Here is a 27642-nt window from a genome sequence, read left to right as displayed (position 1 = left end):
GCTAGCATTGCCAGTTTTTAAAAATATTAATAATGGCAGTCAAAATTAATACAGTGTAGGGTTGATAATCATAAAGTCGCTATTAGCAAGTTCCCATTCTAACTAAGTACCAAATGAAAGCATGGATTTCAATTAACCTCTGTGTATGTACTTTCATGTCATTGCTCAGCCAAGGACCAGGGAGACCCTCTCAAAGCCGCAGGAGTTTACCACATACCATGCAGCTGCAGACAAGTCTACATAGGGACCACCAAATGCAGTGTGCAAACAAGAATCAAGGAACAGGAGAGACACTGCAGACTGGGCCATCTGGAAAAATCAGCAGTAGCAGAACATGTCACAAACCATCCTGGGCATAAAATACTGTTTGAAATCACTGAAATTCTGGACCATGCCAACCACTACCATGTCAGGATGCACAGGAAAGCCATTGAAATCCACAAACATCTGGATTATTTCAGCCGGAAAGAAGAAACCCTTTAAAGTGAGCAAAATTTGGCTACCAGTCCTGAGGAATAGCAAAATAAGGACTCAGCAAATGCAAATGGGAAACCATTCAGAGTCAGGGGCTTTCCTAGCAGATAATGATCATCAATTAGCAGGCATTAATCCTCTTTTGCATTAGCCTCCCAGCCTGAGGCCTGCCAACAACACGGAACAATATACATGCAAATCACTTCTGCATTTCCAGGCTCACGCAGTATATATAGACCCATTTTTTTCCAAGCAAGCATTATCTGGAGATGCCAGCCACAAATGCTGGCAAAACGTCAGGAAGAAAATCTTCTAGAACATGGCCACATAGCCCGAAAAACCCACAAAAAACTATGGATGCCGGCCATGAAAGCCTTTGACTTCACATTCATGTCACATGTTGATTTATGGCCACCCCATGAGTTTCATAGGATTTTTTTTAGGCAAGGCATACTCAGAGATGGTTTGCCAGCTCCTCCCTCTGAAATACAGCCTACATCACCTGGAATTCATTGGTGTTCTTTCCTCCAAGTACCATCTATGGCTGACCTTCCTTAGCTTGCAAGATCAGATAGGATCTGGTACCTTTAGGGTATGTGTTTTTCTGAAAATTAACATTGTTTACCTTTATAAATTGCATAATGGCAATTGCATAATACACATACTTCTGTCTTTATGAAGGGCTTGCTTCTCAAAGTACAGGATTATTTTTGGCATCTTGTTCAGCCTACATAAAAGAGAACACTTTCAATCCTCTAACAGAGGACAGTGCTTATAAAAAGGACACTTGGCAACCCTACTGTATGCACATTTCCTTGGAAGTATGTAATACAATCTGTTAAATATGACTTGCTTCTATGCTTAATCGAAAGTACATCCTATTGAGTTTAATCTGTGATTTCAGAAATGGAAACCAGCCATCAGTTATTCCTCCTAAATAGGGATTCCTGGGTGTGACCAGATAACCTGCACACCTACTAGTGATTCATTCATTCTGTAGTCTCTCACCTTGGGATTGAGTTTAACTGCAGCTTTAATGGCACATCTGCTTTACTTTTTGGACTTTCCTGTTTTTACCCCCTACCCCCTCCCTTTTTGGGGGGTATCATATAGTCGGATGAAGAGTTCTGGAGAACTCAAAAGCTTGATTCTGAAAGGAACTAAAAATGCATTCCTATTATGATGGGAGAAAAATTGCAGGTTTGACTCCATACATTATTTCCAATATTTCTATTTTATATCCTTGGTTAATTATTGATAAAAATTCTTTGTAATGTATGATTTATTTCATAGGTGTGTTAAAGCACTTAAGATTAAATGCAAAGTAATTTAAAAGAAGGACAAAGTTGCAGACTGATATTCAATTCAATCTTTATCATGATTCAATGGACTGATAAATACTTAATTAAATGGGTTTACAGATCCTGGAAGTAACCGTCTTTTCAAGTTTCTTCAAGTTATAGGATCGGAAACTTCAGGTTCTATAATGTGCATATCTAAAATGTAATGTCCATCAGGACTTAGGGCCTGTATGCATGGGCCAAAAGTCCTGTGTTCCCTCTGGCCTCACATCTTCCTGTCCAGATGATGAAGGCCATTAGCCTGAGACTCTGGATGCTGATTCAGCAATCCTGGATCAATCCTAGACAAAAAGGGCCTAAATCGAGTCCTTAAAGACCAGCTGTTTGCTGTGGAATTTCCAGGAAACTCTGCAGTGACAGCTGGCAGAATGGACAGCCCTGCATACTCCTTACCTGCTGCTGCCATCACATCCGTCCCAAAAATCTCCACCATAGCCTCTGATGTGGGTGAAGCCAGGTGTCCCATTACCATCTTTAAAGGCTGTGGTCACAGCCTTGAGGACCAATGTCATGGTGGAAGCAGGTAAGGAGCATGTGGTGACAGCAGGTCCATGGCACAGCAGCTGGCAAGCATGTAAACATCCACCCATCACTGCTCCAGCCCGGGGACTGACCAAGGTTGAACCCAGGGGCATGATACCACAGGCCTGACATATGGTATCCAGCCCATCTGCTTACACTCTTAATGTCTTATTTGGACTTACATTCAACATTTCAAATTTTTTGACAATGCGCCTTATGCATACTTGATTGTTCCCTTCATGGTACAGTATATTTTTATTTTCAGGGATGGTATGTCTTACATTCTGGTTGCTTTGAAATTATTATCATTGCATGATTATCTTCCAGATGGAATAACAGAATACATTGTTTAAATGGCATTATTGTTCAGGCATGTAAAAAGGTTATGTATTTTTGATACATAATGAGTTAACTCAACTAATAGTAATTACATGCAATTTTTAAGAGAAGTAAATATTTGGATTGTTTACTAAAAGTTACACATTTTTTAGTATCAGACTTTCCTTCTTAGTCTTTTGAGTGATTTGGTTTCGTGTGTAAGGGTACATTGCCTTAAATTTTCTCTTGATATTACTATGCCATTATTTATAAGGAGACTTGAGCATCCACAGATGTTGGTATCCATGGGGGTCCTGGATCCAAAATCCAACAGATACCAAGGTCCCACTGTACATAAATATAAAACTAGCCCTTTAAACACAGCAGTATTCAAAGGAATCCATTTGTGCACTCAACTGTGAGTTATCAGATGTTCAGTCCTCAAGTGATGAAAGATTAAATACCTAGCTACACAGGTGAACCAGTCCTCTGACTCCAGTGTTAAAGGAGATAATGAAACCTGGCTCTTTTTACAAAGCCAATTTAAAAAAAAAAAACCTAAACACTAGAAAGTAACCAATGCTCTGCTCTTTAAAATACTAAATTACACTATAATACACATTACATTATATATACTGTATACATTAAACTACGTTATACTGTGTGTTTTCTCATTTTTCTTGTGTAGTTAAATCTTCAGGGTCCATCTAAAATGTAGCTTATAGAGTGGAGTACAAAAAAAGGGGTGGAAATAAAATTAAAATAGTATCTTCCTTAATGAATATTTGAATTGCATTAGGCTAACAATAATACATTTGGGTCTCAAGCGAAGTTACTTTTCTGTTGTTAATGGGGGCTGAGTTTCTGTTACTTGCTTTTAATTGCTCTTTGTCTCTAGTCTTCACATGCCCAATAATGGGAGTGGTATGTAGGCCTGTGGCACTAACATTGTCACAATTTTTCTCCTGTATGATTTTTAACATCTTTGCCTGATGAAGAAGCCAGTGACGCTCCTAAAGCTTGCATTATATATTGTATGTGTTGTAACTGGCCCCCCAAAAGTATCACTGATTATGGATTTTGTGTTTTTCTCAACAGTGCAGTGAATAATACTCCATTTTCTAACAATCTTGTAGAAAGAGTTCTATCTTTTATACTCAGTTTCTCCCCACCCCCAGATCTCTGTTGTGCATTGATATGTTTGGAATGTACAAATCATGAGTGCTTGCATATTTATTATCTCCTAATAGTAAAGTCACAACTAATCTGTTTTAATTGCTAGGTTTAAGTACTGTACTTCAAATAACTAGATTGTTTGTAATGTTTACCTTTTCCCAATAATAAATATATAAGTATGTTACATCATCGTAGCAATTTAACAGATATTTTCACTCCTTTTGTAGTGTAGCCGTAACTTCTAAATTTGCTTGAGCAGCTTACAGTGGTGTGACCTCACTAAATGGTGGTGGAAGACTATCATATAGTTCAAGTCCTGATTTAAGCTGTGCACCGTGTTTCATTGTGGGTGTCCAGGCAGTGATAACATAGATGGGAAGACCATTTTATACTATAGGCCAGCAGCTTGGAGCATACCTTTTGTAAAGCAAGCAACTATTTTAGTTGCTGTTTAGAAATTAGAAATTATCAAATTAATTTTCAACTGCAATTTTAACACCTAACTACTTTTCAGATTCCTTGGAACTATAATGGTGATTAGTTCCTTTCTAAAGATGAAATTTCAGGCTTTGATTAAATGACACACTCTTGCTTAAAAAGTGTTTTGCAGTAGATCAGATCACTATTGGTGTAGCACAGCATCAGTTGGCTTACCCAAACCTGCATCAATCTTCCCATCACACAAAGATCTTGCCTTTATTGTTTTCCTTCTCATGCAGTATCTTTTCCTTGCTTTGCTTGTTTAGTTCTCAAGTGTAGGAATAAGCACAAGCCAAGGTTGTCTGGGTATTTTAAACCTAGTGCTTAATATATTAACAGCATAAACTGTTAGACTTATTTCCTGGACACAGGGGTAGTTTTGGGGGGTGTTCCCACTTGGCAGATAAAACGGATTATATTGCCGCGATTCTGATTCAGATTATGTTCCGGGAATAATTCGAATTTTTTGCATCATTTCTATTACCAAAAGGGGCAAATTACCTCGATTCATTTAGACCCTGTTTTTGTTCCCATTTATTTTAAATCACTTTATTTTAAAGAGGATTAACTTGCTCCCCATTCCCATTTGTGTACACAAGCTGTCAATCAAGTGCATAGGCTTCAGACGTCACAAGTCTTGGGGTTTTTTTTGGGGGGCAGCCAATGAAAATTGGCTGCATCCAAGGCTCTTCTGTTGTGTCTCCCCAGACTAGAAGGAAGCTTGGCAAATCGGATCAAGGAGGAGAAGGCAGCGGGCTTCGTTATTGGGGAGAGAATCTTTGGGGAAGAGAGAAGATAAGGCTCGATCCCCCCCCCCCAGATCCCTGGGTGTCCAGGCTCTCCTTTCCCCAAAATCGCTTTGCCTCCCCCATTGCTCCCTGGGCTGTCTGGGGGGCAATCAAGCAGGGATGTCCTGCAAAGCCCATCCCATAGTTCCTCTGGAAGGAGCCTCCTTTCCCCAAAATCGCTTTGCCTCCCCCATTACCCCCTGGGCTGTCTGGGGGGCAATCAAGCAGGCATGTACTGCAAAGCCCATCTGCTGCTCAGGCAGTGGCAAAAAAGAAAAAATAATAGTTTAAAATGGTGTTCAATGGCTCTCCTCACACATTGGTCTATGAATGAGGAGCAGAGGGGAGGTTGCAATCCACTGGGGGAAAGTCTATGCAAATTGAAGAAAATGGCGCTGGCGATGCAGAAAGAGACCAAAGAGGGTGACACCCCCAGGGCAGCCCCTTGAACGCTGCTCCTCCCATCTCCAGGTTCCCGCATCAGACACCCTTGTCGTTCCCATTCGGATACAGTGAATCGTACCCCGCTTTAAAAAAATAATCCGCTTTATAACCTACTATTTTTTAAAACCGGTTTATAGGCGTCTAATTCGAATTATACGATATAATTCGATTTTGAATCGAATCACAGTGGAAACGATTCCGGGGCACTGAGGAACTAATTTGGGCATCAGTGGGAACGACGCCTCTTAATTCGCTTCATGATCCGCTTTATAGGCAAGTGAGAACACCCTCTTGGTCATTGCTTCACTTTTGTTGTTATTGTGGTTCATTTCAAACTGTTATGGTGACCATAATGTGACACTATCACAGGGCTTTCTTGACAAGATTTGTTCAGAGTAGGGTTGCCATTGCCTTCCTCTGAGGTTGAGAGAGTATGACTTGCTCAAAGTCACCCAGTGAGTTTCCAAAGCTGAGCAGGGATTTGCATTCTGGTCCCCTGGAGACCTATTCCAACACTGAATCCACTACACAACACTCTAGGTCTGATTGCTTCATATATCATAAAAGATGTCTATCTAAACATGTCATTTTGCTGACCAATACACAGTTTCCAAGCTGAAACCAAAATTCTGACACAGTCTTTTGCTATGGAATGCATCCTGTTGTAATTAATTAATGCAGCAACTGGATGGAGACCTAGGCTCAAGTTGCTTCACCTATTTTACAGGCACCTACACATGAAATGCCAAGAGATAAAAATACAATCCCAGAGGCAGCACTTCATCACCAACAGCAAAAGAAAGTAGTATGAATTCATTGTAATGCCCGACTAGTCTGCTCCAAGCTTTAAAACAAAACAAAGCACTATAAAGCATATGCCAAGGATGCACAAATCATAGTTAGTGCTTAGTTGAATTCCTTACATTTTCCAACTAATAACAATAGGGTCTTCAGTGTGCAAACCACAATGTCCTAACAACCAGAATATTCCAATCAAACAAGAGGGAACATGGCATTCCAAGACACGTATATAGGACAGCATGTCTGCAAACTACATATTATATACATTCATGATCCATACCTGCCCCATAAGATGCTCTCACTGTATTCTCGTGTGCTCTGTCCTCATTTGATGTTGCTGATTTTGATGTTTTTCCATTTCAATGTGAGAAGCCATGGCTATTTCTTTCCCTCCAGCCATAACTGCATGGCCTTGCTTCTTCCAGCTCAAGAGTCTTATAGTGCTAATCTCCAATTAACATCCCACTAACATACAAGAGGCCAGGAGTTAAAGTGAGAGGGGGGGAAATTGCCCGCCCCCAGCTCTGTGTCCCTGTGACCAGGTAGTGTTCCGATCTGGATTAATGTTTGAGGCGATTTGTCCTAGAGGCCCTGTTTTAGTGCATGCATGTCTAACTCTTCCTGAGCTGCACTTGCTGACAGGGAGAGATATTTTTGTAATCATCATCATCATCATCATCATCATCATCATCATCATCATCATCACATTTTTGGGTACTGTGTGCAGAGGATGCACACTCCAATGCAAAATGGATCAAGCAGAGATATTGCACCAAATGGACTGGGAGTGTGAAACATGACTTTCAGTCCTTACATAATAAAATTAACCAAGTCTTTTTCTGTTTTGAACAAGATGCATCAAAGGAGAGAGAGGATGCAGGAAAATAACATGAATGACTGGGATATAAAATGAATAACCTGGAAATAACAAAGCGAAACATAGTTGCTGTCTAACAACATTCAGGGAAGCAAAAGTGCACTGAACATGTTCACAAGCTTCTTTCTCCACTCACTGACAAAGTAGCTGGAGATGATTATAACTGGTTATAACAATCCAACCAAAACTAATTAGCAGAAGAGAGAAATGCTTAAAGCTATTAATCAAGCTAAACAATTATGGTGTTATATTCCACATGGCAGCATTGGGTGGAATCCTGGGAGCTGTAGTTTGTTGAGGCAGTTCACTGGCTGAAAATTCTAAGTGCCTCTCGCTAAACTGTAGATCCTAGTATTCCAGAGGATGTGAGTCGAAGGCTTTCATGGCCGGCATCCATAGTTTTTTGTGGTTTTTTTCAGGCAATGTGGCTATGTTCTAGAAGAGTTTGTTCCTGACGTTTCTCCAGCATCTTCAGAGAAGATGCCAGCCACAGATGTTGGTAAAACGTCAGGAACAAACTCTTCTAGAGCATGGCCACATAGCCCGAAAAAAACACAAAAAACTATTCCAGACGATGTTGGCATGGCACTTTCCCCACCTCTGTCCTAGAGGCAGAAGCACTCTTTTGCATGCTTAATATTGTGTGTGTGTGTGTTTTAAAAATGTGTGTTTTGGGGACTCTTGGGCTCTTTCCCAAACCCATCTTAAGGGAACAAAAGAGCTCTAAACTGAGGCTGTGCATGACTGGTACAGTCCTGAATGGATTATGGTCATAGGGGTTGAAGATAAGCAAATAGGGGTCTAAGGCCTAGGGCAAAGAAGGAAGTGGGGAGTTTATCAGACAAGGGAAATTGGAAGTATAATCCAATGGCAATCCGAATGCAATCATGGGGTTTCACGTTATTGCGTGATAGACCACCACACGCAATTTCGGGAAAGGGCAAGTTATTTTTGGGCAATGGGAAGTCAGTTCGAATGCAATTTGAATTCACGTAAATTCACTGAACTAGCGAATTCACGTGAATGCGTTCTGGCCCCACTTTTTTTCATTCGAAATTAAGAGAAATTCCTCCCATGTGATAAACTCCATTGAAAAGAGTAAAACCAGTTTCTCCTGCAACAACTTGCTTTTGGCATCAGTTGACCACAGAGGCTAAACCCTGTGCCATACCCTCCAATCATCCTGATTTGGCCAAGACAGTCCTGATTCATACTTTGCTGTGTGATGTAGTGGGTTGTACGACTCTAGAGATTAGGGTTCGAATCCTCATTCAACCATGGAAATCCCCACTTAGCCATGGAAATCACACTCTCTTAGGTCTGTTACAGACTGCCAAAATAAAGCTGCTTCGGGTCTCTTTGGAGGTATGCTGTTTAAATGATGCATGCCTCCTAAGAATCTGGAAGCTGCACCAAAGCTGCACTCCGGTGCTTAGGAATGGAGTGTGGCTTTGGCGCGACCTCCGGACTCTTAGGACCCATGCATCATTTAAAGAGCATACCTCCAAAGAGACCCGAAGCAGCTTTATTTTGGCAGTCTGTAACAGGCCTTAGTCTCAGAGGAAGGCAATGGCAACACCCCTCTGAACAAATATTGCAAAAAAATAACAACAACACAACACACAGCCCTGTGATAGTTTTGCCGTAGGACTGCCATAAGTCAAAAATTACTGGAAGGCACACAACAACAAATACAGAAGTCCCATTCTTCCAGCTGCTTTTAAACTGTCCCAGTTTCTCTCTCCACCTTCTGCCTTTGTCCTCAGCTGACTTCAACTGCTTCAGCTGCTCAAATTGAGTTCAAAGTGCAAAACTAGTTTGCACTCTACTCAGTGGGGGGAAAGGAGAATAGAGGAAGAGGTGAAATCTTGTCCTTTTCAAGTCTCAGGCAAAAGCATACTGCTATAACCTGTCCTCGCATATGTGATCTTCCTCAGTTAAAAACATTTGGCATCTTGACCATCCTCTGATATTGCTTGGCTGAGTGTGTCCTGGTTTTCTTCTGTGAAATGTTGAAGAGTATACTACTGTGATAAAAGTTGTTAGTGAGATAGAATCACAGAATTGTGACATTCAAAAAAATCCCAAGTGTCATCTAGTCATGGGCCCTGCAAATGCAGGAGTCCATGACTAAAGCAGCATTGACAAATTCCCATCTAAGCTCTGTTTAAAAACCTTTAGTGAGGGAGAGCCCACCTCTTTCTGAGCTAGCCTACTCCACTGTCAAACAGGTTTTACCATAATGAATTTCAATGCAATATAAACATTTGCACTCTCAAGCACACAAGTTAGCATGTCCTATGGTGATTCATGGGTTGCATCTAACTAACACTACTTTAACTGCCATGGCTCAATGCTACAGAATTTTGGGATATGGCGTTTTGAGAGATATTTAGCCTTCTCTGTCAGAGAGCTCTAGTGCCACAACAAACTACAAATTCCAGGAATCCATAGCACTGAGCCATGGCAGTTAAAGTGGTGTCAAACTGCCTTATTTGTGCAAAGCAGATGCAGCCTCAGTCCTCCTCCGTTTCCTTCTTCCCTGATTTTTCTGCTCAGTTTTTCTGCTTCGTCAAATGGGAACAGAAATATTTTTATAGAAACCCAGCTCCACTTGTGGAGGGAAATAAAACGGAGCCGAAAGGAAGTCTAACCACTTTATTTTCACTGACATACAGGGAGAGGCTGCACTGAAGTGTCTGGGCTTGTCACCAAAAGGTGGTTCCAAAAATAGCACAAAATTTCTGTAAACATTCACATCCACTTAGGCATAGGCAATGTAGGAAAGTGGATAAGAGGAGCAGAGACAGTCTGTAGAGAAAAGAGCTCAAGGAGATAGAGAGGTGTCTTTCTAGGGATGCTGGTGGACAGGGTAACCAGATGCCATAACCTCAAAGGAAGACAAGAACTTAAAATAAAGGACATTCAAGGAAAATGTAAGGCATTAAAGTGCTCATGTGCAAAAATATTGACCACTATAGCAGTACTGTCACGCTCTCTTCTAATGACGTGACTGTTGCTGAGCTGGTTCTCATGTGATAATCTCCATAGTCTTCCTCTCTTTCTGCTGCTCTCTACCTTTCCTAGCATTATTGTCTTTTCTAGTGAATCATAGCTTCTCATGATGTGACCAAAGTATGACAGAGTCATTTTGCACTTTGAAGTCCGTTTGCAGTAACCAAAGTAAGCTGAAAACAAAGGCGGAATGTGGGAGGTACAGAGAGAGAAAATCAGGGTCATTTTAAAAGTAGCTGAAAAAGTGGGATGACAGAGATTTAATGAGAATGGTCCCTTACAAATTGGATCAGTTGCAGTGTATGAACATAACAAAACACGAAAGTGCTCATGCCACAGTTGTTAATGTGGCTAAATTTCCAGACCCTGGGTACTTGATAGAACTTTCTTTTCTGTTTGTGCAAATCTACAGCACTATATAAATAAAGCATACTACTACTACTACTAATAATAATAATAATAAGGTGGAATGCATTTTTCCCAGGGCTATGGTCAGTTTTCCCTCATTACTTTTAGGGAAAATGTGAAAGCGTATCTTTTGAAATGATCTCTGTTCTGACGTCTATTGATTATTATGCCAATAATAATGGATTTATCGTTTAATTTGTTTTTAGTTAGGTTTGTTTTTAGTTAGCTTGAGCTCGTTTGTGGGAAGGGATAGGGAATAAAATGTATTAAACGATACTGCCTTAAATTGGACAACAAAAACCTTTTACCATTTAATGGTACAATTGTATTATACGGACATAGGTATTTTCAAGCTAGAGTTCTCACATAATTATTTATTTCTGTGGAAAATGTTACAGCTCAATGAAAAATGGCTGCCTTATAAGGTTTTCTTACTGGCATATGTTCTATTTGCATCCTTAATGTTAAAATAAAATGTAAGCATGATCCAGCTAATGTCAACCATTTTAAAAGCCCGCTGATTTCACTGAAAGAGACTCCTGACAGTATGCATGACAAAGGCAACTCTCCCTAAATTCGGTGAGATATATATTGAAATCATGCACATTTTTACTTGAAAGTAAGAGTATCTTAAATTGCATACTGGACTAGAAAGCCTTATAGTGCACCTGATTTTGAAATCTATGAGCTAACATTTTGCTGTTTAGCAGTAATTGAAATGGGTGCCTGTTTTTATTCTCTTGTTCGTTATTGGAAGCTAAAAACCAGGATGTCATTGATTTGAGGGCCTTTTGTATTTCCTGAAGTTGTATTTCAGGTCCCAAAGGAACAAGCTTTTAATAAAATAAAATAAAAACCAGAACTTGCAGAGCAGCCAGTCCTTAGTGCAAGTGTGCTTTCCATCCTCCCTGTAAACAAATAGACTTGGTCATCTTCCAGGCAGAAAGTTTGCAGGTTGCAGGCTTACCTTATCTTCACTCCTTCTCTTCCCCTTCTTCATTCTCAATAAAGGAAGATTGTCCTAACTGTTAGCAACTGTCAGAATTGAATCCATTTCCATATTTGGGAATTTATGTTGGGCATAGGCTGGTATAACTCAAGCTTCTCTCCTAGGGCACACTGGGAATTGTAGTTTCCAACAAATACCCTTTATTGCAACATGGATAGTTAAATTTGAAATGATTTTGTGTTGGTATTGATCTTACCTGATTTCTCCTCTCTTTCTCTCTCTCATCCCATCTTAGGCATATATTAAATCAACTTAACAGTGCAAAACATTTTTTTAAGTCAAGTTGTTATGTCTCCATGCATATGTGTTGTAGGGTCCTGATCTCCTAAGTTTCCTTTATCTTCTGTGGCAGAGCTCAAAAAAGTTACTTTTTTCATCTGTACCCAGTGGCTACTGAAAACTGATGTCAGTGACTGGGGTGAATTAATTCAGGTTTTACTCAGAAGGGTTAAAGTCATTACCTAAATTGCTGAATCTCACCCCTTCCCAGAATATTGCCACACCTCAGCTGTCGTTCTAAGACCCTAAAATAAGGCATAGTGCAAATACTACTTTATTTGCATTATTGGTGTCTTTACTGTATTTTATTATCTTAGATTCTTAGATTGTTTTAAAATGTAATTCATCCTCTTGGTTTTATATTTTTGAGGGGATAATCATTATAGATAGAACCAGTATGGTGCACTGGTTTGTGTATTGGATTAGGAACCTGGGAAACCAAATCCCTATTCTGCTATGAAAACCCACTTGTCCTAGTCACACTCACTCAGCTTCAGAGGACGGCAATGGCAAAACCCCAATGAACAAATCTTGTCAAGAAAGCCATGTGATAGCATCACTTTAGGGTTGCCATAAGAGAGAAATGACTTGACGTCTACCACTACCACCACCACCAAGTTATTATCAACAATGAAAAAGAAAAGAGAGGATTGGACCAGCAAATATACATTGTTTGAGTGACACCTTGTGACCAGATGGAATAAATGTTTATTTTACTCATGCTGACTCTAGCTTTATCTATTTATTTATTTATTTGAAGTCAAGGGTGTAGTTATAAGTGGGCAAAATGAGAAGATTGCCTCCCAAAAATACTTCGCCCCCCAATGAAATTTTCCTTTAGTCCCAAATGGCTAGTACTGTAGAGAGTGAGAGAATGAAAATCTTTCACACTTAGGCTTCATCCACACTGCAGAAATAATCTGGTTTGAGACCATTTTAACTGCCATAGGACAATGCTATGAAATTCAGGGAACTGTAGTTTGTTGTGGAGTGGAGCTCTGGTGCCTCATCAAACTATGGTTCCCAGAATTCCATAGCATTGAGCCATGGCACTTAAAATGGAATCAAACCACATTATTTTTTTAGTGCGGATGCTACCCAGGACATTTTCTTCCTTGAAGCAACCCTATTTCTGAGTCATGGCAACCCTAACGTAAACCTATCACTGGTTATTCTGAGGCTAACATTGCATGACTCACCCAAGGTCACCCAGTTTAGGCTCTGCCTTTAATTCAGACTATTGGCAAGATTGTGGTCCCATATATGCAAATAACCCAGTTGTTTATCCCCTATATTTTTGTGTCAGCGTTTGGGGCATATTTCCTCTAAAGATTGGTAAACAAAGTGTCCTATTCTATTTCCTGCTGAAGCTGAAAACATGCTTTTAAAGCAGAACATAATGTAGCATGAGACCATAAGTAAATAGTGCAATAAAAGTCTCAGAATATTAACAGTATCATATTAGAATATGCCATGCTTGAATGTATTAGAATCATAGAATGGGAAGAGATGTCAAGGGCCATCCAGTCCAGTCCTCTACCATGCAGGAACTCACAATCAAAGTACCTCCAACAGATGACCATCCTGCCTCTGTTTAAAAACCTCCAAAGAAGGAGACTCCACTATGAGGGAGTGTGTTCCACTGTCTACAGCTACTACTGTCTTCCTAATGTTCCTAAATTCTTCCTATTGTTAAGGAGGAATCTCTTTTCCTGTAGTTTGAAACCATTACTCTGGGCCCTATTCTCTGGAGCAGCAGAAAACAAGCTTGCTTCATCCTCGATATGACAACCCTTCAAATATTTAAACAGGGCTATCTTTTCACCTCTTAACCTTCTCTTCTTCAGGCTAAACATACCTAGCTCTCTAAGGAGGTTATCACACTGGCAAAAAAAGATGGGAGCACAGTGGTATGCTCCCGTCAATATCACGCAATAATGCAAAGATTATCACACGATGTCATGTGACATCACAATTATCTTGCGATTATCCCGTGAATTTGGAACTGCTTTTTATCCATGGAAAATCCCCGTCTGTCCTCATATGGCATAGTTTCTAGACCCTTCACTATTGTCGTTGCCCTCCTTTGGACACACTCCAGCTTGTCAACATCCTTTTTGAATTGTATTGCCCTGAATTAGACACAGTATGCCAGGAGAGGCCTGACCAAAGCAGAATAGAGTTGTACTATTACTTCCCTTAATCTAGATACTACACTTCTATTAATGCAGCCTAGAATTGCATTGGTCTTCTTAGCTGCTGCTTCACACTGATAACTCATGTTCAACTTGTGATCTACTAGGACTCCTAGATTCTTTTCATACGTAGTCTTGTTAAGCCAGGTGTAGAGTGGTGTATCTCATAGACGAATAAGGTGCATTATTAAGGAACAGTCTGCATAAGCAGCCTAGCAAAAGCAGCAAGTGCTCTTGTGTGAGACAAAAAGTAAGAAAGGGTTACAGTCACATAAAAAGTAGAGGATGTTTCCAAGGATAGTACTATTTGTGCAGTTCCTTGTTATGCTTATCTGGGCTAGAAAAAGTAGACAGGGGATGTGGCTCTTTGGCTAAACCTTTCAGGGTCAATGCAATACATTGTAAGCCATGTAGTCTTTATCAGTTTTTGATTTATAAATGTCTTTCTGATACGAAGAAGGGAGAAAAATGTATGTATACATGTGTTTGGCAGATCAGTGCACAGGAATACACATAAGAGAGAATTTTTTTTTTTTGGTGGTCCTATGATGTGGGATGGTTTGATGCTGAGCAGTACTGTGGGAACATAGTGATGTTGAAATTTCAGGTCTTTATGTTCTGTTTCCAATATGAGGGATAGGGTAATATCTCTGGGTCACTTTGGACATTCCAAAAGATCTTTTACTAAGTATCAACATACAGAACTGAAGAATCAGAGAATTGTAAATCTTGTAATTGGAAGAGGTGAATTTGAAGTTGTCATACTTTGGCCATATCATGAGGGGACATGACTCACTATAAAGACCATCATGCTTGGGAAGGTAGAAAGCAGTAGGAAAAGAGGAAGATAGTATTCGAGATGGATAGACTCAGAATGTAACTACCCCATAGATATAATATAGTTTGACACCACTTTAATGATCAAATCCTGGGAGTTTTAGTTTTGTGAGTGCTCTTTGGTGTGGGTGGGTGTGTTGAGTGCCTTCAAATCTTGTCTGACTTATGGAGATCCTAAGGCAAACCTATCATGGGGTTTTCGTGGCAAGGTTTGTTCAGAGGAGGTTTGCCATTGCCTTCTTCTGAGGCTGAGAGCATGTGACTTGCCCAAGGTTATCCAGTGGGTTGAGTGGGGAAATGAACCCTGGCCTCCAGAGTCATAGTTCAGTGCTTAAACCACTATGCCACGCTGGCTTTGCTCTTTGGCAGAGAAGATAAAGACTGATGGAATCCTGGGATCATTAGTTTTACAAGGTCTTTAGCCTACGCTTTGGCAGAGAAGGCGGCAGACCTTGTCAAAGTACAAATCCTAGGATTCCATAGGATGGGGCCACAGTTCTTAAAGCGTTGTCAAACTGCATTATTTCTACACTGTCAGTGCCCCCTTAAAGAAGCCACAGCCCTGAGTCTGCAAGACTGTTGATACCAGGGTGACTTGGAGGTCTCTCATTGATGGGGTTGGCATTAAGTGGAAATTGATTTGATGGCAGCTAATAATAAAGCAAACCACATATTTAGGGGCTGCTCAGCTACTGAAGCCTCAATTCAACCTGTATCTTTGAATCACATGCAAAATAATGATGAGGATGAGGATCGACTTCAGCATTGTCCAAAGTGAAAGCACAACTCAGCCCGTTTTTATTTTCTTTCTTATTTTAAGCAACTGCGGCATAGGAATTTGAGTGTCGGACTATGACCCTGGAAGCTAGGGTCTGATTCCTTGCTCAGCCATGAAGCCCACATATAGGACTATGTGAAACTGATATCCTCTGATGGCCATGAATTCATTCTTAAGCGAGAACATGCACTCACATCAGGAACAATAAAAGCTGTGTTGAGTGGTCCAGGACAATTTGCTGAAAACGAAACAAATTAAGTAACTTTTAGAGAGATTCCTTCCCATGTTCTATCCAAAGTATGCATGCATTTCACCTACAAGGTTTGTTACATTAACAGCTCTGCAGAGATCCCAGAATGTCCTGTTGCACATGAAATTGCACTGGAACTGCTGATGGCTGCAAACTTCTTAGATTGTTAAATAAACTAAACTATAATAAAAATGTAAACTTTCCCCAGTACTTAATACATGTATTTCAGTTAGGTTCAGTCCTTCGGTGATATCAGTGCTAACCGTCAAGGAGGATGAGGCGACGCAAAATGTAGGACATTCAAGAAAAATGTAGGGCATTGCCAAGTCAAAGCTGCCAGCACTAGTATAAATCATAAATTCGTGCTTCTTAGTTGTGCTCCAAATGGAGGACGTTTTGGAATTCCTCCTGGGAAGAAGGCTGAAATGTAGGTCATGTCTTGGAAAAGGAGGACGCCTGGTCACTCTGCATGAAACCCCCTGGGTGATCTTGGGCAAGTCACACTCTCTCAGCTTCAGAGGAAAGCAATGGCAGACCCCCTATGAACAAAATCTTGCCAAGAAAACACAACAGCAACAGTTTTAAGCTCCTTTCTGCACAAGGCTGCTTTGTGTTCCTGCATTGTGCAATGAGCCTTTTTTTCTATTAAGTGCTGCTTAGTTTTTCCTTGCAAAACTACACTTCCCATCCTGCAAAAACTACACTTCCCATCATGCATCCTGCAAAATTATGCAAAACTACACTTCCCATCATGCATCCTGCAAAAATTACACTTCCAATCATGCGAAACTACACTTCCCATCATGCACCCTGCAAAAATTACACTTCCAATCATGCGAAACTACACTTCCCATCATGCACCCTGCAAAAATTACACTTCCAATCATGCGAAACTACACTTCCCATCATGCAAAAAATTACGCTTCCTATTATGTAAAACTACGCTTCTCATTATGCATCCTGCAATAAACTACCCTCCCCATCATGCAAAAAATTACACTTCCTATCATGCAAAACTACACTTCCCATCATGCTTTCTTGTAAAGCTGCTTTGTGCATGCAATCAGTCGAGGAAGACGTAATTTCAGCTGAGAAGCAAAGAATGGAGAGTGGAATTGTGTTCCTGTGATTTTTGGAAAGGAACCTATCCAGGGGTAGGACCGCCTGCATTGCAGCCATTCTTGACACTTGGGCTGCATCTGCACTGCAGAAATAATTCGGTTTGACCACACTTTAACTGCCATGGCTCAATGCTGTGGAATTCTGGGAACTGCATTTTGTTGTGCCAGCAGAGCACAACAAACTGCACTTCCCAGAATTCCACAGCATTGAGCCATGGCAGTTAAAGTGGGGTCAAATTGAATTATTTCTGCGGTGCAGATGCAGCCTAAATAGCCTTGGAGAGAGGAAAGCAATGGGACCAGGTTTGCAAAGTCAGTGTTTTCTCCTAGGGAAAATAGCTTGGTGCAAGCTAAGGAAACATTTTATTGAAATACTAGAATTCCCCCCCCCCCTTCCTATTCTCTTTTTTTCTTTCTCTCTGGGGTCTCAATGCAGAGGGCAGAGAGGGTTGCAGGGTGACCAGATGTCCTCCTTTTCCAGGACATGACCTACCTTTCAGCCTTCTCTCTAGGAGGGATTCCAGTATGGCCTCCATTTGGAGCATGGCTAAGAAGTGTGGAATTGTATTTAGATGAATGTTTGCAGCCTTAGTTTTGCAGTGTCCTACATTATAGCAATGTACTATAGGAATAGTATAATATACATTATACTTGAATGTCTTACATTTTGTGGGACCTTGGTCCAAAACACACTGCAGGAATAATCCAGTGTGAGACCATTTTAACAGCCCTGGCTCAATGCTAGGAAATTCGAGGAACTGTAGTTCTGAGATATTTAGCCTTCTCTCTGTCACCATAAACTACACTTGGTGCCACAATAAACTACAGTTCCCAGGATTCCCTAGCACTGAGTCAGTGCTCAAACTGGATTATTTCTGCAGTGTGTTTTGGAACCCTTGCCTTCCTTTGCAACAAGGATAATGGTCACCCTGGAGGGTTGTGGCTTCATAGATGGAAAAATAAGGATGCAATTTTCTTTCTAAAGTTTATGATTGCATGATGAAATCCGAGACTGGATTTTTTGTTCCCAGGTCAAAGACAGGATCCCAATCCAGCCATGATGAGGAGCGATTTCTCGGCGGCCCTGGCTGCAATCGGTGGGCCTGGGGGTCTCTTGAGAAGCAGTGAGCCCCTTTCTCTCTCCCCAGTGGCCTCCCTCGCTGCTTCTTTCCTGGAGGATGCTACTGATCTTCTGGTGATGCACAGAGATTTCCCAGCTGCCCTGGAAAAATGTGAAAAAGGCTGCCAGAGTCTCATGGGCGAATCCCAGAACGGAGATCCCAACAGGTATGCACTGATTTTTAAAACGAATTGAGAGTTCAGACTCTTGGAGAACTTCCTTGGACTACAGATCCCATCATCCCTCAGACAGCCTGCCCACTAGGTATACTAGTTGGGGAATACTGGGAGCTGTAGTCCTAAAAAAATAATTTTTCCAAACTCCGAGATGTGGTGCAGTGTCGTTTTTTTCTCTTTTAAAGCAGAGATGGAGTGACATGTGGCCAGAATGACCAAATGTCCTCCTTTTCCAGGACACGCCCTCCATTTAACTGCCTAGAAGGAATCTCAAAATGGAATCATAGAATCGTTGAGTTGGAAGAGACCACAAGGGCCATCCAGTCCAACCCCCTGCCATGCAGGAACTCCCAATCAAAGCAACCCTGACAGATGGCCACCCAGCCTCTGCTTAAAGACCTCCAAAGAAGGAGACTCCACCACACTCAGAGGGAGTGTGTTCCACTGTCAAACAGCCCTGAAGGATGTTCTGGAATAAGCCTTTCTTATAACATAGGCTTTTCTTTTTCACAAGAACACAGATGTATATCTCTTATCCCTAGTGTTTTTTTCCTCCAATGCTCACTCCATCCTTTCACACTACACAGTTGTGTAACTGTACATTTTGAGTTCCCTTGCCTTGCCCTCCTTTCTGATTATGACATCTAGTTGCCCTGCAATATCTTCTGGATATTGTTAAAGTGCACCTCCCATCATTCTGGACCATTGGCAAAGGTGGCTGGAACTGATGGAAATTACAATATACACTGGGCCCTTGTTCCAGGACCCACTGTGGATAATAACTTCCGTGAATGCTCAAGTCCCATTAAATACAATAGCATAGTAAAATGGTGTCCCTTATATAAAAGGCCAAGTCAAGGTTTGCTTTTTGGAATTTATGTATTTGTTGAAGATATTTAAGCTGTCGATGGTTGAATCCATGGATAAAGAATCCATGGATATGGAGTACCGACTGTAACATCACCTGCAAAGTTGCAGGCTCCCAAGCTTCCCTTAAAGAGAATTATATGTAGTTAACTTTAGTATGTTTTGTGCACTTCAGTAGTTTTATCACAAGTAGTGGAGGAATAAGGGCTGAGTTTCAATGCAGAGTCAAAACATCAAAATTCTAGAGTGAGTAGCATTACAAGGTGAAGTGGTTTAAAATTTCATCTTGAATAATTTATTTGAAAGTTGGAAGGTGGAAGACATCTTCCAAACAGAAAAAAATGTATGGTAAGATTATTTATTTATTTATTTACTGCATGTTATTTATATGCTGTCTTTCTCCCAGAAAGGGACCCAAGGCGGCTCACAGATAAAATACCACAGGTAATACCGCAGGGGCTGCAGCAATACTGCAGAAATAATCCAGTTTGACCCCACTTTAACTGCCATGATTCAGTGCTTTGGAATCCTGTAGCTCTCTGAGACATTTAACCTTCTTTGTCAGAGAGCTCGGGTGCCACAACAAACTACAATTCTCAGAATTCCATAGCATTCAGCTGTGGCAGTTAAAGTAGTGTCAAACTGGATTATTTTTGCAGTGCGGATGCAGCTAGGGTCAAATATACTCTGCTTGGCTTTTGGTTTTGTTCCTTCTGTTTTTATTTTGTATAGAAAGCTTCCAAAGTAGCTTCCACATTTAATTAAACCGGAATCTCCCCCTTCAAGTCCAATGATCACAGAATCGCAGAAAGTGGAGGAAAATTAAACCAGTCCAAAAGCATATCAAAATAGAAACTGATTTGGTCATGTTGCGGAGCTTTGTCCAGGCACTGAAACCCTATTCTGTAGCTGCACTCAAGTTTCTGAACTTTCCCTGAACCCACCTTTCACCCGAGGGGGTCCTATTTAATTACATAAAATTACTGATTGAAAAACCACTGATTGATTTTTGGTGAAACATTCTGAACTTTAAAAGCTCTCTGAGTTGGTGACCATGGCTCATACTTTACAACAGTGAATAAATTAATGGTCTGTGGAAAACAGCCAGGCTGGTTATGTCATTAAGCAGAGTGAAGTAGTTACCTCGGGCAATAGGTCAGAGGAGAGAGAGCAGGATTTACTCCTTTGTTGGAGCACATGTGTATCACATAACCTGTTCTTCACTTGGATTTTTATCTTGGGACTAGAGTGGTACCGCCACATTTGCTGGGATTAGGGGTGAAGATCTCCAGTGAATATGGAAAAAATGCAAATACAAAAACACTATTCTTTTTACCTTAGAGAACATCTCTCTAGGAATCTCCAGAACCTCAAGTTCAACTCTGTAGTCAATATCTGCCAGAAGTTGATCATAGAATCATACCTGGAGGACCTACAAATGCTTAGAGAAGTATTTTCTCTTGGATGTTCTAGGTTCTCCAGCACAACTCTATGGTTAGCGTCTGGCAAGAGTTGCGCTTGAGGACCTATCAATTCCTAGACAGAACATATTAATCAAAACCACAAATGACCAAATCTGCAAAAGTCAAAGGCGCAAATGTGGAGGGCCAGCTGTAGTCTGTTGCTCTCTGGTGCAGTGGAGGATACTGTTCCATCACCAGTGCTGAGTTACATTTCAACCACCTGCTCAATTTGCTTTGGTACCGGAATCATCAGCATGGCAGAATGTCTTGGTTAATGTTGGAACCAACATTTACATGGATGTATCCATCACACAAGCACATGTATCCAAGGGGACCTTGTACCTCCTTTGAGACTAACTGTGGGAAAGATGTTGTAGCATAAGCTTTAATAGACTTGATCTACTGGGCCCTTGCAATCCACTGGGTTTTGCATCCAGGCCACCCTGTGGATACCAAAATCCATGGATGTTCAAGTCCCATTAAATACAATAGATAGTAAAATGATTTCCCTTATATAAAATGGCCAAATCAAGGTTTGCTTTTTGGAATATATATATATATATATATATATATATATATATATATATTTCAAGCCATGAATCCTTGAATCTGGATAAATAATCCATGGATATGGAGGGCCAACTGTACTTCACTCTGAGCATCTGAGAAAGTAGACCAAGTCTATGAAAGCTTGTTGAACAACTTCTTTCTCACAGTTAGTCTCAAAGGTGCTACCAGATCCCTTTGCATACTGATATTCCAGAATGACATGGCTATGCCATGCAATTCTACACACAGATCAGGTGAGAGGGCTATTCATCCATTCTCTTAATAACATGCAGACACATACACCATAACCTGGGGCCCTTTCAAACTCCACAGTTGTAGTTCTATGTTTCCTTATTAACTGCCTGGGATTTGCACTTTAGGGAGGACTTAGAACTGTGAGCCCCAGAGCTCTAGTGCCTCACCAAGCTACAAGCCCCAGGATTCCATAAGATGTTGCCATGGCAGTTAAAGTGGAATCATAGAGCTATGACTGTGTAGTGTGAAAGACCCCAGGATTTAATATTCTCATAATAGTGAAAGCAAACTTTTTATCATCCAAGAATTTGATATCTGGGCTATAAACAGAATGTCTCAATTTAATTTATAACAATAGGAATAGTGGACAGATATTTAGCTGAAAGCAGTGAAGATTTTGATGTTGCTTGCAGGAATGTTGTTTTTAGCCCCCCCCCCTCCTGCTCCCAATTTTAATTTACTCTCTCTCTCTGTTTGCTGAACCAGCTCCGAAGAACTGAAATGCTCTTTATGCATAGTTGGTATCCAGGCAATGGCCGAAATGGACCGGTGGAGGGATGTCCTTCCATGGATTCTTCAGTTTTACCAGGATCCTGACTGCTGGCCTCCCAAAATTCTAGAGCTGTGGTGGGTTCTCTTTTTCTGTCTACACCTAGTATTCTTCAAAACGGTACCTATTTTGGTACCAGCTTAGCCTTCAGGTGGAGGTTCACATGACTGCTCCTTGCTAGAAAACAATTCTCTCCACACTAAAATCTAGATAATATAGAGAATGACTGTGATTTGCCTTCTCCTGGACCTAGTAATTTTCTATGTGGAAGATTTGGGGTTGAAACAGTTTGTTTTGTGCCTTCAAATCCTTTTATGACTTAATGGTGACCCTACAGTGAACCTGTCACAGGGTTTTCTTAGCAATATTTGTATAGAGGGGGTTTGCCTTAGCTTTTCTCTGAGCTGAGAGAATATGTTTTGGCCAAGGTCACCCAGTGGGTTTCCATTGCCAAGTGGGGATTCAAACTCTGGTCTCCCAGATTCCTACTTGAGCGTTCAAACCACCCCAACATACAGGCTTTCTGTAAAGAAGGTGCATTGTGGGTAGTCTTACAATCGTGAAATTAAACTTTCTGTCAGCTGAATATTTGATATTTGAATTATAGATAAAGTCTCAATTTAATTTAAAATGTCATATGGTTGCTCTGTTTACAGCCTGAAGTAGTACTGTCCTGTGTAGGTGTGTCACTTAATTGTAATGCTAGACTAATGGGTATTTCAAAGCAGTTGGTTCCTAGCGCTACCAATCAAAAGATATTGTGTGACTCTTCTGTATTTCCCTCCGTAATTCATTTTCTATGGGGAAAAAAGAGAGAGAGAAGACATGAAAGAACATAGGAGAGTAATAAATGGGAAAAAATATTGCCTAGATCCCCTAGTATAGCCTACAGCACCTGGAATTCATTGGTGGTCTCCCATCCAGGTACTAAGCAGGACTGACCTGTTTAGCTTTCAAGATCAGATGGCATCTGTTGCCTTTAGGGTATTTAGGCCTTTCCCAGGCCATTTAGGCTTTTTCCTTTCTACATGAAATGCTGTGAAAATGTCTATAGAAAATACAATTGCATACATGTATTGCATTGTCTGTGCATTAAAGTGTTGTCGTTGTATTCTCTTGTAGCATTCTCCTACATAGCAAAGTGGAAGAACCTCAAGTGATGCTAGAAATCGGCAGTGACTGGTTACATTCCTCCATGAACCAGCACCTGCCTAGTTATGGACTCTTGGTTCAGTTGTATCTCTTCCATGTCCTATTGCCACTTGGGCACTTTGCCGAGGCAGAAGTGCTAGTCCAAGGTTGCAAAGCACTGAGTGAGGAGCAGCACATAGAAGTGCATGAGAGCATTGAGGAGAAAAGGCATCAGTGGTTACGGCAGGAAGAAGAGTGCCTGATTCCCGAGGCTCCACCAGATGTGGCATGGAAGCAGCAGTTGGGTAAGCTTTTGTTTTAGCAGTCTTGAAGGTGAAGGTATATGGTTGCCTAGAATTTAGAAAAGTTTGTTTAGGGAACTACAACTCTCAGGCCATGTTAGCCACACATTCTAGTTGCCCAAAACAATAACATTTGCTAAACTTTGGTTAGTCTAAAAGGGGCTATAAGATCTCTTTACATACTGAAAGAAAGAATTTGGTAGCATGAGCTTTCATAGACTTAAGTCTATGAAACCTCATGCTGCCAACTTTTTTCTTTCAGTTAGTCTCAAAGGTGTTACAAAATCTTGCTCCATACTGATTTTAGAGACTAGCATAGCTATACTTTTGAATTCTACTACTATTAGACAGTAGTGGTGAAAGTGTTGTCTTTGAGACCCCTCAGCACCCCTCAATATTTCTATCCGGAAGGAAATTCTACTAAAACGTTTTGGTTTACTTCAGTTGAGGAAAAGGCTGGTTTTAAAACAGTTAGAAGTGGGGGTATAGCAAAAAACATGCACTGGGGGCAAAGGAGGCCTTTAAAAATTCTTAAAACTCTTAAAATTGGGGACATACAACAGGAGGGGCTGTGGCCCTTCAGTGTCCCATGTGACGCCAAAGTGATTCCCTCCTAACCTTCAACAGTTTCCCTCTAAGGAAAAAAAGTGATTTCTATCGGATCTTTTGGAAAGAACGTTAAAAGCTATCTTTTAAAGAATCTCCTCTCTCTGGGTGGCAATTTGTGGCCCTCTCAATGTTGTTGGAGTACAGCTCTCATCATCCTTCATCATTGGTTCTGCTGGCTATACTTGATGGGATTGCAGTGTAACAACATTTTTTGAGTTCCACAAGTTGTCCATTGCTGTTTTCTTAAGTAATCTGTCCTCCTCACTTTCCCTGGTGTAATCCTGTTTTCTTGTGTTGCAGGTTGGGTGTCCCAAAAGATGTTGACAGTTTTGGCACAGCTGAGTAGAGTGCTAGGATCCTTAGCAGGTCAGCTCTGTTCAATTCCCTACAAAAAGGCACTCTTGGCTGCGTTCATGTTGTGTCTCATCGTAGTGAGACTGGATCCAGGTATGAGAGACTGGGAGGAAAGCATATATTACTGCTTAAAATAAAAATCCAGAGTGTGGATTTCTGGAATGACCTATAGCGCCCTGTCCGTACAGCAGAGACTGATGGTAGTAAGGCAAGGTCTTGTGTTTCTGACGTAGAACAAATATCTTCACATTGCTCTAAATTTTACCTGTCTTGGTGTACCCACCTTGGTTGCTAGGTGCAGCTCCAGAATGTTTGTTTCATTGCTACCCAATAAAGAAGGCTGACATAACAATACCATAGAGGTAGTGGCAAATTATATAGGTGAGGTTGGAGGGCTGTCCATGCTAGAGACCCCTTTTGACCTTGCAAAAATATTCCAGCTGTATGAAAGTTATTTTTTACCCATGGTAGAGCTCTTGGAAGACAATTTATTTACACTTAAAGAAGGAATAATGGATCACTGTTACACATTGTAATACTCAGTGTAATGTTATCTATGTAGGTTACCAACACTGCTAGTCTTGTGGCCCTGCAGATTCCAGCCTTGGGAAGCCTAGAGCTTGGGATGTTACTTTGTAAAAATAATGTGTTCCTGTTACTTCTTATGGAGGTTGTTTCAGTAGCCAACTGATGTTATAGGTTTTTTTAATGGGCAACTTTGTATTGCTCATAAATTTTTGTCAATTTAAACCAGTGGTTCCCAAATTTCTGTCCTCTAGATGTTTTGGAGTTCAGCTCACAGAATTCCTGACTATTGGCCAAACTGCCTGCGGCTTCTGGGAGTTGAAGTCCAAAACACCTGGAGGACCAAAGTTTGGGAATTACTGCTTTAAACACATGCACACATTCCCATAAGATTGATGAAGGATGGCATAAAACTTGAAAAAAATATTCTCAAGATCCCTCTAAAAATGGTCTTAAATATAACTTCAGAAAGTAAGTAGAAAAATATGACTTGTTATACTTGTAATGTGACTTCATTCCCACTGTCTCTGCTACTTTTGAAATATAACTCCATTACTTCCTCATTGCCAAAAAATAAAATAAAATAAAAATTAAAAAGTCTGTGTTTAGGTGACTTCCCTCAGTGTTTCCAAGTATGGTATCAGCCTAGCCCCCATCAGCCTAGCCCCTATAGCAAGTATTGAAGGATGATGGCGTAAATGGAAAAATATGTCACTATCTTCCACTAATGTTTTCCAGCCTCTCCGACTGCTCTGCCATTCATCTATCGGCTACTTCAGCTTTTCCATCAAGCCCGACTGGCGGTATTTTCTTCACATTTCCGGCCTCCTATTCAAGACTAACTGACTTTACTGCTGTCTTTCTGATGAAGAAACAGTGCTCAATGGAGAACTATGAAAAGCCAAACACATCCACAGTCCAGTCATGGTGTCTGTATTGCTGTAGGGAGGGAGAGCACCTCAGGTGTTTTTTCAAGAATATAATCTGGTTTGATGGCACTATAAAAATTCTCTGTTCTATTGATTTTTTCCTCCTCAATGTGGGATCATTTCAACTTGACTATCCATTTGACGTACACTCCTAAAAGCATCCTTATTTAATGGTAGGTTCTGTTGAGACTGGTGGGGCTTACTTCCAAGTGAACATTGGATGAGATTGTTGAAGGACTTACCTTCACATCTCTTTATTTGTAACACACCCTGTCTCCACTAAACATTTTCTCTCTGGAGTTGTTATTGCTGGCTCTGTAGCATCCCATGATGTATAACTATTACTAGATAGTTTGAGCTGACATTTGGCCATGGCTTAATGATAGTGTGTGCTTTTTGCTCATAGGGACATAACCAGTGCTTTGGTGTGTGGACCAAGGGAGAGTGATCGTGACAAGAATGCTTTGTCTTTTTTTTTATATTGTCCATTCAGTTCCTCTGTGAAGTTACCACTGTCCCACCATCACCACCAGAGCATCGTTGTTAATGACATCTCTGTGTAGCAAGGTGAAAGTATAGCAGTACCTGACTTTCTGGTGTGGAAGTGAAGTGATCGATAAAGCTGCAATTGCTTGACCTTTTCTTTGTCACACATAGCTGTTTTAAAGAATAGGATTAGTGCCAGGAAGAGAAAGAGGGAAACTATTGTGGCCTTCCTCAAATTAATAATTCTGATGCCATCCTAAGCATAGCTAGGACTTTGATAGAAAAAGTGCTGTAATCATTATATAAATATGCTTGCTGGTTATTTTTTAAAATGGCTTGACAAAGGTATGTTCTTTTGTTTTAGTTTGGGAGGAGCTTCCAAAGGGTATATTTTTAAAGACAGAAATTTTAAGTGTGCCATTGTTCATACTCCCATTTGGTGTATATTTAAAATAAATGCTTTTTTTAAAAAAGTCTGAGTAAGTTATTTATACTAATGTAGTAAAATATATTCATTATCCATGCCAAGGGGAAGAGTAGTGGCAGGACACAACTTTTGTTAGGTCTTTTTATTGTTTTAATTGATTGTGTAAGGTAACAACATATAGGTCAGTTTAAAAATAAGTATTCATTAACAAACAGTAAACAACAATTACAAAATGTGGGTGTCTCAAAGCAGAGGTACATGGTAGATATTTGTCAATTGTTTTGATTATTAAAATTCTCATAGGTTGTCTCATAGCATGTCCTTCCATTGTCCTAAGTGATGATTCGGTATTTTCAATAACTGTTTTGCAAGATCTTGAAAAGTTACCTTTTTGGATGACAATTCCCAGAATCCCCCAGGCACCAAATCCAATGGCTAACCTTTCCAAACCAGGTCCTATTCAGAATGATTGCTAAATTACCAGTGCTAATGTAGTCCCACAAAGCGTATAAAAGCTGGACTCACAGTTCAAAACAGCTGATTCCTAGAGTCATAGAATCAAAGTGGGAAGAGGCCTCATGGGCCATTTAGTTCAACTTCCCCCCTCCCATCAGTGCAGGATCTCCAGTTAAAAAATCCCAAGCAGGAGACCTTTCCAGGCAATTGGTGAGGTCCCTTCGAAGGTGTCAAGAAAAGGAGACCCCACCACCTCTCTAGGCAATTGCTTTTATTGCCAAACCACTCTTACTGTCAAGAAGTTCCTTCT

At 40.6% G+C, this 27642-nt stretch overlaps 1 protein-coding gene and 1 pseudogene across 3 annotated transcripts in view; both read left to right on the top strand.

The window, feature by feature from the left end:
* The window catches only part of PEX26 (peroxisomal biogenesis factor 26), a 64595-nt gene extending 37730 nt beyond the window's left edge, over positions 1-26865 (top strand). Inside the window, exons 1-6 of one of the 3 annotated variants that reach the window (XM_089527733.1) lie at positions 17079-17166; positions 18165-18420; positions 22050-22190; positions 23236-23549; positions 24456-24602; positions 25773-26865. In XM_089527733.1, the coding sequence (XP_089383859.1) occupies positions 18191-18420; positions 22050-22190; positions 23236-23549; positions 24456-24602; positions 25773-25876 (936 nt within the window). In that variant the 5' untranslated portion in view covers positions 17079-17166; positions 18165-18190 and the 3' untranslated portion in view covers positions 25877-26865. Of the gene's footprint in view, positions 1-17078; positions 17167-17339; positions 17437-18164; positions 18421-22049; positions 22191-23235; positions 23550-24455; positions 24603-25772 lie in introns of those variants that run through there. The other 2 variants (XM_089527732.1, XM_089527731.1) reach the window with 2 other exon arrangements.
* On the top strand, positions 10447-16182 carry LOC149311706 (elongin-C pseudogene; annotated as a pseudogene).
* Positions 26866-27642: the final 777 nt, after the last annotated feature.

Source organism: Sceloporus occidentalis, unplaced genomic scaffold, assembly GCF_023333645.1.
Source record: "Sceloporus occidentalis isolate IW3139 unplaced genomic scaffold, rSceOcc1.0.p SCAF_5, whole genome shotgun sequence".
NCBI classification, from domain to species: Eukaryota; Metazoa; Chordata; class Lepidosauria; order Squamata; family Phrynosomatidae; genus Sceloporus; species Sceloporus occidentalis.
Note: the sequence above shows the minus strand (reverse complement) of the source record. Positions and strands in the feature narration are given on the sequence as shown.